The following is a 13,582-nucleotide window of genomic DNA, read 5'->3' on the forward strand; positions in this document are numbered from 1 at the left end:
TACAATAAGGCTTTCAAATAAGTCATGGTTGTACGGCAGTGAAGCATCGGTGTTGAACACTGATGTCATGCTGTCGATGATGATGATGATGATATCAGCAATCAAATCATATCCTGATTTGACCACAAATATGTAACGCAGAAACTTGTTCGTTATGGTAACTGTGGAGCCTTTGATGACCGAAGTCATTTTGATTCTTCGTTACATCAACACAGGTTTCTTAGATATTCACGATAAGCAAATAATTGTCGTTGCTCGAGGAGCCAGTCAACATGTGTGACATGTGATGTGTATCCCATGATTGAAGGATGAGTGGCGCTATATCCTGTCTAAGTGCGAGTTAATCACACTGCTGATCAGCCACTCGTGGCCGAACGGTTAGGTGTTCAAACTACTAGCCGGGAGGTCGCGGTTTCGAGACTCTTCGGAGTTTCGTGAGATGCGCACTGCTGATGATTCCCAATAAGGATGAAACAGCTGTACAGTGATTCTCGGCTTTTCAGCATAGATTGGCTTCACTTGCAGGATGAAATAACCACAAAAATCCCAAATCTCCTCACTACCAACATTGTCTACATCGGTTTTAGTTTTTTTTACCTCGTTAAATGTAAACTCCTTCCAAATATAACTTTGTCAGCCTAGGATGAGTTGAATTTGTCGGCGACCGTTTCCAAACTCAAAGCCACAGTATGTTTGTCATTCGAATAAGCATTAACAATGCCGACCAGATTATAAGTGAGATAAAAACAAAAACGCCGAACGGTTTCAAACAATTTGGCTCATGGTCATCACCGTTAGCTCCCAAAGCAGCCAGAAGGTATTCTTGAAGACATCATTTAACTTTGAATTAAGGAAATTCCGAAGACTATAGGTAACATAATCCAGGTCATTAGGTTCCGCGGGAAATGATCGTGTAAAATTTTTCAAAGATAAATAGAAATAACCGAAGTGTTCTGCTTACTGGTCATAGTGACGTTCCCGTCTGCGTCACAAACCTGTGCAATCATCCTCGGATGCCCTGGAATTAAACGGGATTGCATAGTTGTAGTTCCGCATTTACAATGAGGACTGGCACAGTCAATTAGAAATAAGTTTTCCCCTCTGCAAACTTACCCTTCTTGATGGTTAGTCCTTCAGATTGCCACCAACCTTTACAAATAAAGTTTCAAAACGTGATCTGATGGAGTTATGTGATTCACTAACTTTATGTGTTTAGCGTACTTGCGATTTATGGCTACAAAACGATTTAGGGAATCTACAAGAACAGCGTGTTTTTCAATCCGTTTTCGAGTGTCCAATCTTATAATGTTTAAATTCACTTTTAGATACTTAAGAATTGACCAATCTACATTCCCCTCTTTGTTGTAAAGGATTTCAAATCTTTTCTCAGTGTTCTCGATTACTTATTCCTGATGGAAGCCATTAATTACAAATCAGTGGTCCCAGTTGCACCTGGAATATACGTTTGTATTTAGGCATCAAAAAGGATACAGTCTGCCGGGAAGTTCTTGGGAACAATAAGAATTCAAATCAGCCATAATAGCCAGTGTCATTGGATTCGCTTCTGAATCAAGCACTACATTTCGCTTTGTTCAGTTGACCAGAAAGGGGATTCCGCAGCCTTTTACCCCGGGGCTAGTCACCACACATCTGTTTGGTCAAAATGTCTATTGAAACTTCAAGCAAAAATGGCCTAAAATAACTTGACAACCAAGGAATGTGCTAATGGGATTTGCGACAATTCACCAATAACCAGATTATCCGCAAGCCAGTAGCTGGCTATGGCTGAGTTCACACCCTGTGCATAGCTTTGGCTGTGGCGACAATTCACCAATAACCAGATTATCCGCAAGCCAGTAGCTGGCTATGGCTGAGTTCACACCCTGTGCATAGCTTTTGGCTGTGCAAAATGGCCGGGTTGCATGCAACTTTGCACAAACCCAAACGTGGCCTATATTTTTAGTCTCTTTTGATCCGGCAAGCAGAAGGGGTTGCGACTGACAGCGTTTACCGAAATCCGAAAACACATTTTGATATTTCGTTTTTAGCTGTAACCAGTTTATCTTCTCGATTGTTCAGTTTAAAGTTTCCCTGTTTTTGTTCACAGCCCTACTTTGTTTCTTGTTCACAACTAGTTTACATGCAAACATCCTCTCAGTGCCGCTAAGAGTGAGTACAGAACAACAAGTGTAGGGGCGGAAAAATGCTTTTGCTGCTGCCTATCTCATTGAACTCTGTAACGGATTCACAGTTTATGGTAAGGTAGTAAGCAAACGAAAGCAGAATAGGCATAATATCGGCTGGTTATCCATTGATACTTCTAAAAATAGTTACACGGATCCAAGTACGCAAAGCTAGCTACAATGAATTCCTACAAGGAGTTGTGGACAATCCACACGCACTAAGGCGTCCCGCTAGCACGATTCGACAATGTCCATGTTGACAAAGCACTCCTATTGACTCCCTGAACTTTATTAGTGCTACCAGACCAACGCAGTTATATCGGCAAAAATAATCACCCCAAGTATTTTAGACCCTGCTGATAGTCCAAAGGGATAGCGCAGCTGCTAAAATTTGACATGACTTCACCAGCTACAATGTCATTTGCACTGAGCTGGACCATATGTTGCAAAGCAGAAAACAGTTTTGACAATATGAACTGAAGCTAACACATGCATTGTCCAAACGCCTTGAAAATACAAAAGCTTACCGGTAACCTCATAATCTCCAACCGTTCCGAAAGGATTTTCTAATGGAGGCAGACTGTTCTCAAAAACGACAACATAAGTGGAGCTGGGTAACTCCTCCAGGGTTGCACTATAGATTGCTATTGGTTTTCGGCTTTGAGGAAGTGCATTGTGAAGCTATGAAAAAGATGAAAGATAAGCCCATTCAACTTAATTAATGTAATTACTGTCAGGCCCTGTTTAGACATTTTTGGAAACATGTGAGAAGATATGGAGTGGAGCATTGTGTATTCGGGGGAAAATTGGGACTGGCAGTTTTAGTCGCAAACGCCAACTAAGATGTTATTTTGTAGTTTTAGAGTTAAACGTTCGTTTCACTAAACCATATGTTGCAGAGCCACAAAATACTGTATTGCTGCCCCATAAAAAAAACGGCAGAATGAAGATATCCCGAAGTGTCTTGCCTCCTACCAATTAGTTCACGATGGTTAAGCATTGGCTGCTTTATTCTAGATTCGATGTTGCCCGGCATTTAGCCACTGTATGTGCCACATTGCAGTATGTGCAACATAATAAGTGTTTATTAATTCTAAGTATACGGAAGAAGAGTTATCACAACGTGGTTTCTCAGCCCATTGGGCAAAATAATTTTACAAGAACCTACTTTCAAGAACTTTAGCTCCAAATAAAGGATGTGCAGCTAGTTTTGAAACCGTTTAACTCTACAGAAAATGCGTTGCATTTGGATGTATGTTTATGTTTTTGAAGCTTTAACCGCAGGTAGAAATAATGTACGTTACTTCCCGTAGCAATAAATACAAGCTCAAACACAGGGACCTCATTTCTCACAACATTTTGTTATTTTGTTTTTTTGTTATTTTCTTACCATATTTTACTGGACCAGCTCTGGCCAAATATTTTGGTAGTAGTTTATATTTTAGTTCTAAACTGCAATAATGAAATCCACTTATGATACACCCAATAGTATCTTGTTATTTTTGCACAGAAACCTCCAGCGACATTCTAAATTTCACAACCGGATGTGTATTTATTGGGGCGGATGACTCAGATGGTTTCTCCAAAGCAAATTTAGATATAGTTCTTGTACCCATGTGAAATCAGTGGATTACGTGATAAAGAACTGGGAAAAATGAGATTTCCGAAGTGGCTAGTAAATTGCTGAGTATCCCATAAAAACAGCCAACATTCAAAATTTCATTAGCTTTTGTGCTGGAAGAAATAAAATTTCCCTAATGTTTTGTCTGTATGCATTTTCATAAAGTTATCCTACTACTTGAAATAGCTTCATGGACGCGACATAATTATAAACTGTTTAACCTAAAATGAATATCGGCCCATAGGATGTTGTGATTTGCCGTTTATCAGATCATATTGAAAATGATTACCAAAATGGTGTTGCTAGTGTTAGAATTCTTATAGAACAGTACCTGAAAACTCACCGCAATTTGAAAGCTCCTATCTTCTTCCCAAACAGTATCGGCATCTCTAGACTTTCCATGCTTTTGCAACATTGTCTCTTTTGGATAAAAAGAATTTAGACTGGCGAGAGACTCGGAGGCTACAAGTGTCAAATCCTTATATCATTTTGCAACCCATATCTAGGAGTGAGGCAATGCACTAATTTCCGCAACTGAATTAAAAAGGGTCATTTAAAATAATTGAGGATAACTTCATTTCCATAGGACGGCATACTGTCCTTTCGATTTAGACAGAATTAAATCTGAAATCTTCGTTCGAGTGCGACTCACTCGAGAATTGTACAAGCTGTCATATGTTTTATGTGTTTGATGAAAATTTAGACCGGGCTGCACTATGAGAAAACAAATGTCCCGAGAGCTCTCTAGAGCCCTCAAGATTAGTCCATATTTATTGAAAAACTTGTACTGCCAGAAGATGAATAGTTCTTCCCTGTAATGCACTACTCATAAGGTTGCTGAAATTTATATGTATCGCGATATCTCGAATATCGTAGCAGCTGAAACATGAGGCGGCCTGGTGCAGCACATTCAGTTGCCTGGAAAAATCACAACCGAGATTCAACTACGTTTCAGGTGAGTCACTCGCAAAACCAAATTTGTTGGCAAATAAGTGTATTCTGCTAAGTGCTTACTTGCTTAGAATACTTGAAATAGCATAGCGGTAAGTTAATTGACTAAGGATATATTTCAACTGAAGCAGTTTAAAAGCACAAGCTTATTTTATGGCGAGGGGACTCAGGGTTAATCCTTAAACAAGCCAATCAGACGTACTGGTCACAAGAGAACTATTATAAAACGGCCATCGCCCGGTAGCACATATGCTCTTGTGAGAAAAACATTTTCCATTAGTTTGTGGATAACAACAGAAAAAATTTATGTGCTTCCTTCTCTTGAAAAAGCGTAATCACTAAGGATGGACTTTTAAGTTTATTTCGCACAAATTTTATACCGTACTGACGCTGTCATTCTGTTGAATCCACAACAAAGAGAAACACTGGACTCAGTCCTCTCCTACTAGAGCTCATTTGTGGCAGTGCTGACGTCTGTGCTTCGAACTTCAAAAGAACTTGATAAAACATCCGCATCATGGGTTCACTTCTGAGGAGTTAACATTTTGCAACGACAATGAAATATTCCAAATTGCACATTCAACATTTCAAAAATCCTATGCCGGGTGCTCCCGAAATTCAATAGATTTTACTAAATCAAAATCAATTATGTGGCCACTGATAGTGATTGCATGTACGACAGACCAAATGAAGCCCACCAACTGATCAAAATAAGTTGGTTCACAGTGGATCAAACATATTACTCGCCAGTTGGACGATCACGTTACAGTTCCTGAATCTTAGTCCATGTTCAAGCATATGAAGTAAAGGTGTCTGGTTAGGAGAAGGAAAAAAATTTCAGCACGCCGTTCTTTCACTCTTGTCTAGAGAAGTTCAACAAATAAGTAACTATCATCTAAGCAGTGGTAGTAATATTGGCAGTAACAAAAATAGCAACGCCGAAGACAATTGGAACAATTTGTTTGTCCTGTCTGGTGGAAATCCTTTTAACGCATTCTCACTATTAAGAATTAAAAATCTGAAGGTGTCAGTTCAAGCCTGCTTCCTTCTAGTCAACCGAACCATAATATCAACAGATCTGCTTCATACTCTCTACACACACCCTCAAACACAAAGCGCCTACCTTTTGCCACCAAAGCGTTAGCCACTGAAATGCAAAACAATCAACAAAATATACAAAATATAACAAAATATATCCCTTTTGTGGATAGTTCTAAGCGTAAGTATCTATGGCAAAGCACTTCTGTTGTCCCGTTTGCAATAGAAGATTATTTACTCCTAGTGAGTTCAACTACTTCCAACAACGGGAACCTAATTGTGACACCGACTCTGTTGGATACAAATTTTCTATGGTACCTATGTTTGATTGGTTAGTTTTTCTGCCCCAACGAGATAACGAGAAAAACAACTAACAATAACAAATAGCAACTTATTATTCTTGTCCAAGAAAGAAACCATACATGGAGATATTATGGTCAGTCGTGGGAGTCATAAGCGCGAACTGCGCAATCACTATTGTATACAGATCATTCAAAAAACGGAATAAACTGCTGCAAGAAATATACTGAAACTGACGTGTTCTCTAAAAAACATGGAGTCTTTTTCCACGCACAACTTGAGTATCGGGCAACCATTGATTTAAACTGGACAACCAGCCATAACCATAACATGGTTATTTTTCATCCTTTACACTAGCAAATCATCTACTGGTCCGTATATTTCGAGCTCTGTGAAGTCAAAACTTAGAGCGCACAATTAGTGGGTGGTCGGTTGAAATTTTTGAAAAGTTGTCTTGTTATTCCACAGCCGGTAAGATTCATAAGTGAAAGCAAAAAATTAAACATAATTATTTGTGGCTCCCGATACTGTAAGTATGACTACTGAAGCCCCAAAAGACTCAGTTTGTTACAACAAAATTGGTGGTCAGTAGCCAGCGCTTCTTTGTTTTATTATTACACAGTACTAGCACTAACGTAGATGTGCGGAAGGTAACGGGAACCAGCCTAGGCAACCTTTAAAAATAGCACAAATATGATTTTGTACTAGGTTGTTCGAATCGTAGCCACGCCTAAGCTGTTACTGGTGGTAAGGCCTCATACAAATAATCAGTCGGAGGTCCACCTATCAACATACGCGTTTAGGGTTTATGAGGCGAAGGTTTTTTCATGAATTCTAAAGCTTGCTTGGGTGAGACAATCCGAGTAGCATGATTGTCTTGACGAAACAGCAACTATTTGGACGAAGGCTCGTATCCGAAGGTTTACTGTTTCCTTATAGGTACAGACGTTGAAATTATTCTTAACATGTGTGGGGTGATTAAACTGCTCTATTCGCTCAACATAAATTATCTGATGGCCACAAATCCATAGGTATAAATGATGTGTCCATTCAAACTAGGTAGCCACTAAAGGAATCCCAGTAAGAATCATGACGCGTTCTGTTACGTAGTGCATTTTGTTCTTTTTGTGACACCGGCTAATCATCGGTCAATTACCGATGGCTTTTTATAATTCTAAAGTTACTGGGGACAGTTTATGAGAGATAAAAGAGAACATGCAAAACTTCGGAAGGTCAGAGCACATTCTCTGGCTACTGAGACTTATCAGACAATCAGCTAATATTTCAATGACGTTACCCACCTTGGACTCTCACTTTGCTTGAGTGGATATTTCCGACAGGACGGATGTTGAATATGTTTTGCAGTTCAAGAGCCAAACGGCTAAAACATAAGGCTCGATTTGCTCGCAGGCTGCTTGTGAGAAAATATAAGCTGAGTTCGTCAAATGAATCCATTTCTTTGACCGAAGTTAAGGGTGTGCGACAGAATGCCAGTTGGAGTTCGTGAAATGTGCTCGCTTTCTCCGCTACCTGTCTCATCTTGATAAAAAAATCAAGGAAGCAAACAAAAATTCATCTTACAAAATATCAAATGCCGACCACTTGAAAACTGAAAAATATTTCGACAGTCTGATGATTCAGATAGATGTTTGTGGAAACCTTTTAAAACACGACGCACTTAAATTCCAGTCGGCTATCTGACATAGTTTCTAGTCAAGATTATATTAGTCACTTGTCATTATCGACTGTAGTTGTGTGGGCTGTGTGGTTATGTTAAAGTTACCAACAAGTTGGTTTCAAATGTCCTTTTTTCGAAACGTAATAATCAGGAATGAACAATCTCCAAGTTCCTCTTTTCGACATAGAGCTAACAAAGATCGAAAATCCGCGCACTGGTTGACCAGGCAGATGAAATTACAGCAGATGTTTGAAAACAGTTATTCGGTATTCAGCATTCACAGACAATGTCTTAATTATTGCTTTCAATCGGCCTCATGTTGGGCCACATGTCAAGTGTCCCAAAGCTTTTCTACTAGACCAGCTGTTAAGCCTAATTAGAGAATGTTTACTGAGAAGACTCGGTTTTTCACTGCACGCAATTTGTATTGCATAATAGCAGGTCAGTAGCCCACTCTAAAATCCTATTACCTTATAGCAGATCCCAAAACACCCAACTGCACACATCCTATTGGTCTTCATGGAGGAAACCACACCCTCTTTTCAATCTTCTGCAACAACCATCAAGTAAGTTTATTCTTGACATTTGCGACTGAACTGATAGGTTCAGTATAGGCCTTTCTTGCCCTCGCCGGATGTCGCTGTCAAAAAAAAAACATTTGCCTTAAATCACTCGAGCTGTTCTCAATATTAAGAGCAATTTCTATAGGGTAGCAAGTTTATATAAGTGAATGAAGTGAGTGATCATGGTTTGTAAATGCTACGAAGTATGGATGATTGGGTTTCTCCCAGTTGCCACATATTAACAGTGAAGAGCGACTCGTAAAATTCACTTTTCGACCACAGGCAATATAAAACTGTTCGGAGGTGAATACGTTTCCCACTACACTCATGTATTCTTAGCAAAGTGACAAAAATGTCTTGCCCAAAAGGAAAAACCGAAAAGACGCTTTGATGTACCGGATCGTGTTGCGTTTCAGAACGGCCTCAAAAACAAAATCACTTCATCTCGAATCTGTACTTCCAAAGATGAATAAGACCGTAAACCGCTGAGCCCCACAACAGCTAACAGCACTTTTGTATAAGTGAGAACCAACGCAATGATTTTCACTGGAGATATTCGCGCTCATCGTCGCAAATTAGTGGATTTAGGACCATTTGAATTTGGTATGAAGAAACCAAGCTAGGAGGTACCAGGCAAATGTATCGTCCGAAAATTGACTAATAAAAGAACAACTTTTGACATCAATTAAATTTTTGTACAGGAACGCCAGTGTCTACCGCAAATTTCTGTGATTTGTCAAAAATGTATTTTCAAACAATTGTAATTTGTAATTTCCTCACATCTGAATGATGCAGACCTTTTAATATATCATATCAGTATCAAATAAAAATACTTCGTGCAATAAGAACAAACAAACAATTCTAAACACTGCTAGTATGTTTAGGGTACGACCAAACTGGATTTTATTTTTCTGGTACAGCATTCTAGAATGCAACATTTTAAAATATAAGAAATTGTTCGGTCGTTAAATAACCATTCAAATTCGAAACGCAGTTCTCAAAATTCCAGGGTGTTGTTAATTGATACAGGTTTATTATTATTACAATTAATGATCTTCACACTTGCAGTTATATACACACTATGAGTAAAGCTTAACGTAGAGAAATTTTACCTCTCACGGACAAAAGAGAACCGTATTCTGCAGGTTAGGTGCCAAAACGTTTTCCGAGCCAACCGCCCCTATTAGTAATTTCTTCAAAAATCCCAAACTCATTTATTCAGTTTCCTGATATTTTGCACTAAATTTAGGTCCCAAGGAGTAAATATTGCTTGCTACATAAATGTAGTAACATAGGTTGAAGTTTGTTTGCGCTAAAAACATGAATGTGGAACAAATTTCTCTTTCAAAAAATAATTTCAGATTTCAAACTCTATTGTTCCTCAAATTCTAATTCCAGCTACAAAGCAAAAACGCAGTTCGGACAAACTAAATGTAACGTGATTAATACATGAATGTTTTTCCATTTGATATTTAATTCTTGCCCACTACTCGAGGCACAAAACGGAGGAATGGCACACAAAGTGGGCTGAAACGAAGTTTTTAAAAACTGGTGGGTTGGTTATGAATAAACAAAACAAGCGACTTAAAGTGCCAAGAGCAACACTGTTGTTAAAAATTGGTGTCAGTGTTACTGTGCTAGAAATATTTATGAGAAAAAATACGAGTCACCTGATTTGTTTGTGAAAAAGTCAGAATACAATGAATTGTATGTGAATAATAATGCTTAAGGCATTTTTCGAAAATGATATTTCGTTCACGAAACTTCCTGTGTAAGTTGTTTACTCCCAGAAAGGATTGAACGCGATGAGATTCAACATTTTAGTTTGTAAGTCTCCTGTAAATTGTTAAACTTTCAGCAGTCCCTGCATTGGTCAATTTTTAGCTTGCGCAATTAAATTAAGGCAAAATATATTACTCACTCCGTTGCACAAATCATAGTTGCTGAATCGAGTCAGACCCCATGACTTGAAATAATCCACCCAACTTCCAGTATTGTAGGACTCCAGCCTTACGGTAAAACCTGAAGAGTGAAAAAGAGTAAAAGCCGAAAACTCGAACTGATCTGCATTTTAAAGATGACCCAATAAGTGGATTAATGAGCTGGAGAAAACCGGAAATTTTACATCCGTATACTTTCTGTTTTTCGAGGGGGGGGGAAACTAAGCATTCAGGTATTAAAGTGTGTTGTAGAAAAAAAATACATGACCGTAAACCTATGGTTGGCAATTTGAGAATAATATGAGTCTCGTAGACGCTAAATTCACTTGCCTAACAATTCCGCACTGTTGAAATTCCGCAGCATACCACAGTGTGCGAAAATTCTAATTTACAGAAACAGTGGAATCAGCAATAAGTTTTTGAAAAAATAGTTTAAGAGCCCCACCAAAATTCTTAATCATTTCATTCTGATTTGACAAGTCTTGCCTAAAAGCTACATACCTAAACACTCAACACTTAGTAACAAAAAGCTCACCATTTTAAAAATTACCACAACCACCCTTGTTGGGTCTTATTTGAAAGGATAGAACTGTCCAGTAGCTCAGCAGCATCAAATTGTTTAAACGAGTAATTTCAATTGATGAAATTCGTGGGGCGGAAGTGAAATAGCTTTTTAACTCTCGATGTACTTCCACGAACGGAGAAAAAATCAGGTTCATTCCTAACTATTATAGATTACTGATTTGCGAGTTTCCCAATTCTTCATTGAAAACATCCGAAATTTTATACAAAGTTGGTATCAAAAATTCATCAGAAGCGCAACATCATAAATAAACTTCTTACCAAATACAGTCTTATCTACAAATATGAGGTAGAGCGGCCAGCCAAAAACAGAAGTTTCATCAGAACACGGGTCACTTATACAGAGTTTCATTGTAAAGAAATCCTTGTGGAAGAATCAAGTTCTTTTTCCGGCAATACGATATATAAAATAATGTAGTATTTTTTGACAAACAAAACCATCTCATATGCATGCTTGCACCACAATGGCAGGGAAGAAAAATGGACAAACTCAATTTGACTGGAAGAGCTGTGACAGTGGGACACAACTACCAGACATTTTGGATACTGTAGCACAATTAAAACCTTTTTATCTCAAAAATAGCAGGAATTGCTCTCTTGAGTAGCCAAAGCGCGGTTTTTGTGGTAGTATTGAAAAATTGGGTAATTTTGAATAAAACGGATAGGAAATACAACCTGAACACTATCTCTTTTGTTTCAAGAAAAAGCTATTGGGAAACAGCTGAACCCTTGGTAATTTCACATGCAACTGGAAGAATAATTAATTTCATTGATAATAAAATCCACTAAAAATAAAGACATTTGTTTAAATTTGAGCCGAGCGCAATTACTATAATAAAATCACCCTAACTAGTCAACGTTGTGCTTGCATCTACTTTGTCGCTAATTTTCATAAAAAATTCGGGTTCCTTTAGATTTTCCTCAGAATGCAATGATTTTCATGATCCTTTAACTAAATCAGACGAAATTCTTGCTGTTTCGCATCACACTATTTTACAACGTATGTCACTGGCCACTGGCTACCGTGAAATGCCCAACTAATGAAATGAAAAAGAAACATCCTCGACGAGAATCTTTTAGCTCCCATACTGATGACATACGTAGAGGTCATTAGTGTTGTGCATTGTAGCGTAGTACAAACAGTTTCACGCATTAATGTAGCTGTTTACCTTGTACATCATATAATTACACCTGATGATCGGCAAAGCACCTATTACAACAGGATAATTTTTTACACAGAATTGAACAAATTCATGTGAGCTCATGGAGCTGTAGGGTACAACTGGATCGGGAAAACTTCAGGCTAAAAAGCAATAGTGTATGAACGAGACGCAGGAGAAAGACGTTTTAATTGCTTGGTTCTACAAAAGGGATTCACAGCAACCAATCATCCATGATGTTTTAGGTTTGCAGCCAACTTGCGGTACTGATCTGTAGGTAACAAAACTGAGCTAGAAACATACTTATCGATCTAAAAGGCATTCGTGTAAAACCAGTACTCACCATCGTTTTCCCAGTCTTCAGCTGTATTTAATCATTACGTCAAATCAGCATAAAAAGTTAAACCGGCACCAGCTTACGGCTTTTATAAATATAGATGGCACGTACGAAGTTACATTCACGGCATTCATGGTGCTCAGATTAAATCCAGTCGCTGATGAATTTCCTCTGTACATGTGTCTATTCATGACCAGATTCTCGAGTGAAATAGTACGTCTCTCGGGGAAACAAATTCCCCAAAATGATTTTATTTTAAGTATGATTACTTGCCGAATCCTAAATTAGTCTCCTTCGGCGCAAAAGTTTAGTTTGTTACCAGTCGTTTTGTGGCACATTCGAAGAAAATCCTTCCGTAGTAAGTTTTTTAGTTTAGCAAAAGACATGATGTGGGCCTTGACAGCCAACGTGATGATAGCGTTGAGGAGCAAAACCAAATACTATTCCGAGGCGATTCTGCCAGGCAGAATCGCTAAAAAACAACTTTAAAAGACCTAGCTGGTGCAAGCAGCTCAATGATGCACAATGATGGAAAAACAGCACAAAAACCAAATTTAGCACTAAGGCCTCTGTCCAACTTGCGACTAATTAAGACATAACCGCAAACACTGCCATAAATTGTCACCAAATTCCCACATGCAACGTCCAGATTATTAGGTTGCAATGCCTAATTACCTACAGGTAACAAGAGAGGAGTGCATGATACAAAAACACACACAGGTGTTTTCATTATTTGCAATAGTGGTTACTTACAATAACCCTCATCAGCGCTACCTAGACCAGAAATGTGTATAAAACAACGAAAGAAAAAGCATAATTTTGCTTTCCAGAACAGCAACGATTTAGGATTTAATCAAGGTGATTACGAAACAGTCCATAAAAACAATACCATGATCAGAAATAAACGCTGATGAAAAGCTTATACTGAGATTTCAGAAGCTAATGATTGTCTTAAGGAGTATAAGAGGGAATATAATTTCCACTAACATGAACGGAAAAGGGAAACAGTGGTGGCGGTGGCGATGTCAGAAATGTGTTTTTGGATAATTCTAAGCTGGTAAGTAAGCACAGATGCTTTAATTGGTTTCTCTGAATGGACAAAAACGTTCGTTCATTTACAAACCATAAACAAAACGTAAGAACTTTATGCTTCCTGGTGGGAAAAACAGCCATAGCATGAATTTTAGGGGGGGGGGGGTTGAAACAAAAAATAAAGAGTTTGGCGAAAA

At 38.4% G+C, this 13,582-nt stretch overlaps 2 protein-coding genes across 2 annotated transcripts in view; one reads left to right on the forward strand and one right to left on the reverse strand.

Annotated features, from left to right (window-relative positions):
- T265_14445 (hypothetical protein) overlaps positions 1-2,864 on the reverse strand; it is a gene marked incomplete at both ends in the record, with an annotated part of 19,988 nt that extends 17,124 nt beyond the window's left edge. The window contains 2 exons of the mRNA XM_009173662.1: positions 396-518; positions 2,711-2,864. Coding sequence (XP_009171926.1) covers positions 396-518; positions 2,711-2,864 — 277 coding nt within the window. The remainder of the gene's footprint in view (positions 1-395; positions 519-2,710) is intronic.
- The window catches only part of T265_07969 (hypothetical protein), a gene marked incomplete at both ends in the record, with an annotated part of 192,073 nt that overhangs the window by 29,686 nt on the left and 148,805 nt on the right, over positions 1-13,582 (forward strand). Inside the window, one exon of the mRNA XM_009173646.1 lies at positions 8,252-8,337. Within this exon, the coding sequence (XP_009171910.1) occupies positions 8,252-8,337 (86 nt within the window). The remainder of the gene's footprint in view (positions 1-8,251; positions 8,338-13,582) is intronic.

The sequence above is a fragment of the Opisthorchis viverrini genome (genome assembly GCF_000715545.1).
Source record: "Opisthorchis viverrini unplaced genomic scaffold opera_v5_192, whole genome shotgun sequence".
Lineage (NCBI taxonomy): Eukaryota > Metazoa > Platyhelminthes > Trematoda > Opisthorchiida > Opisthorchiidae > Opisthorchis > Opisthorchis viverrini.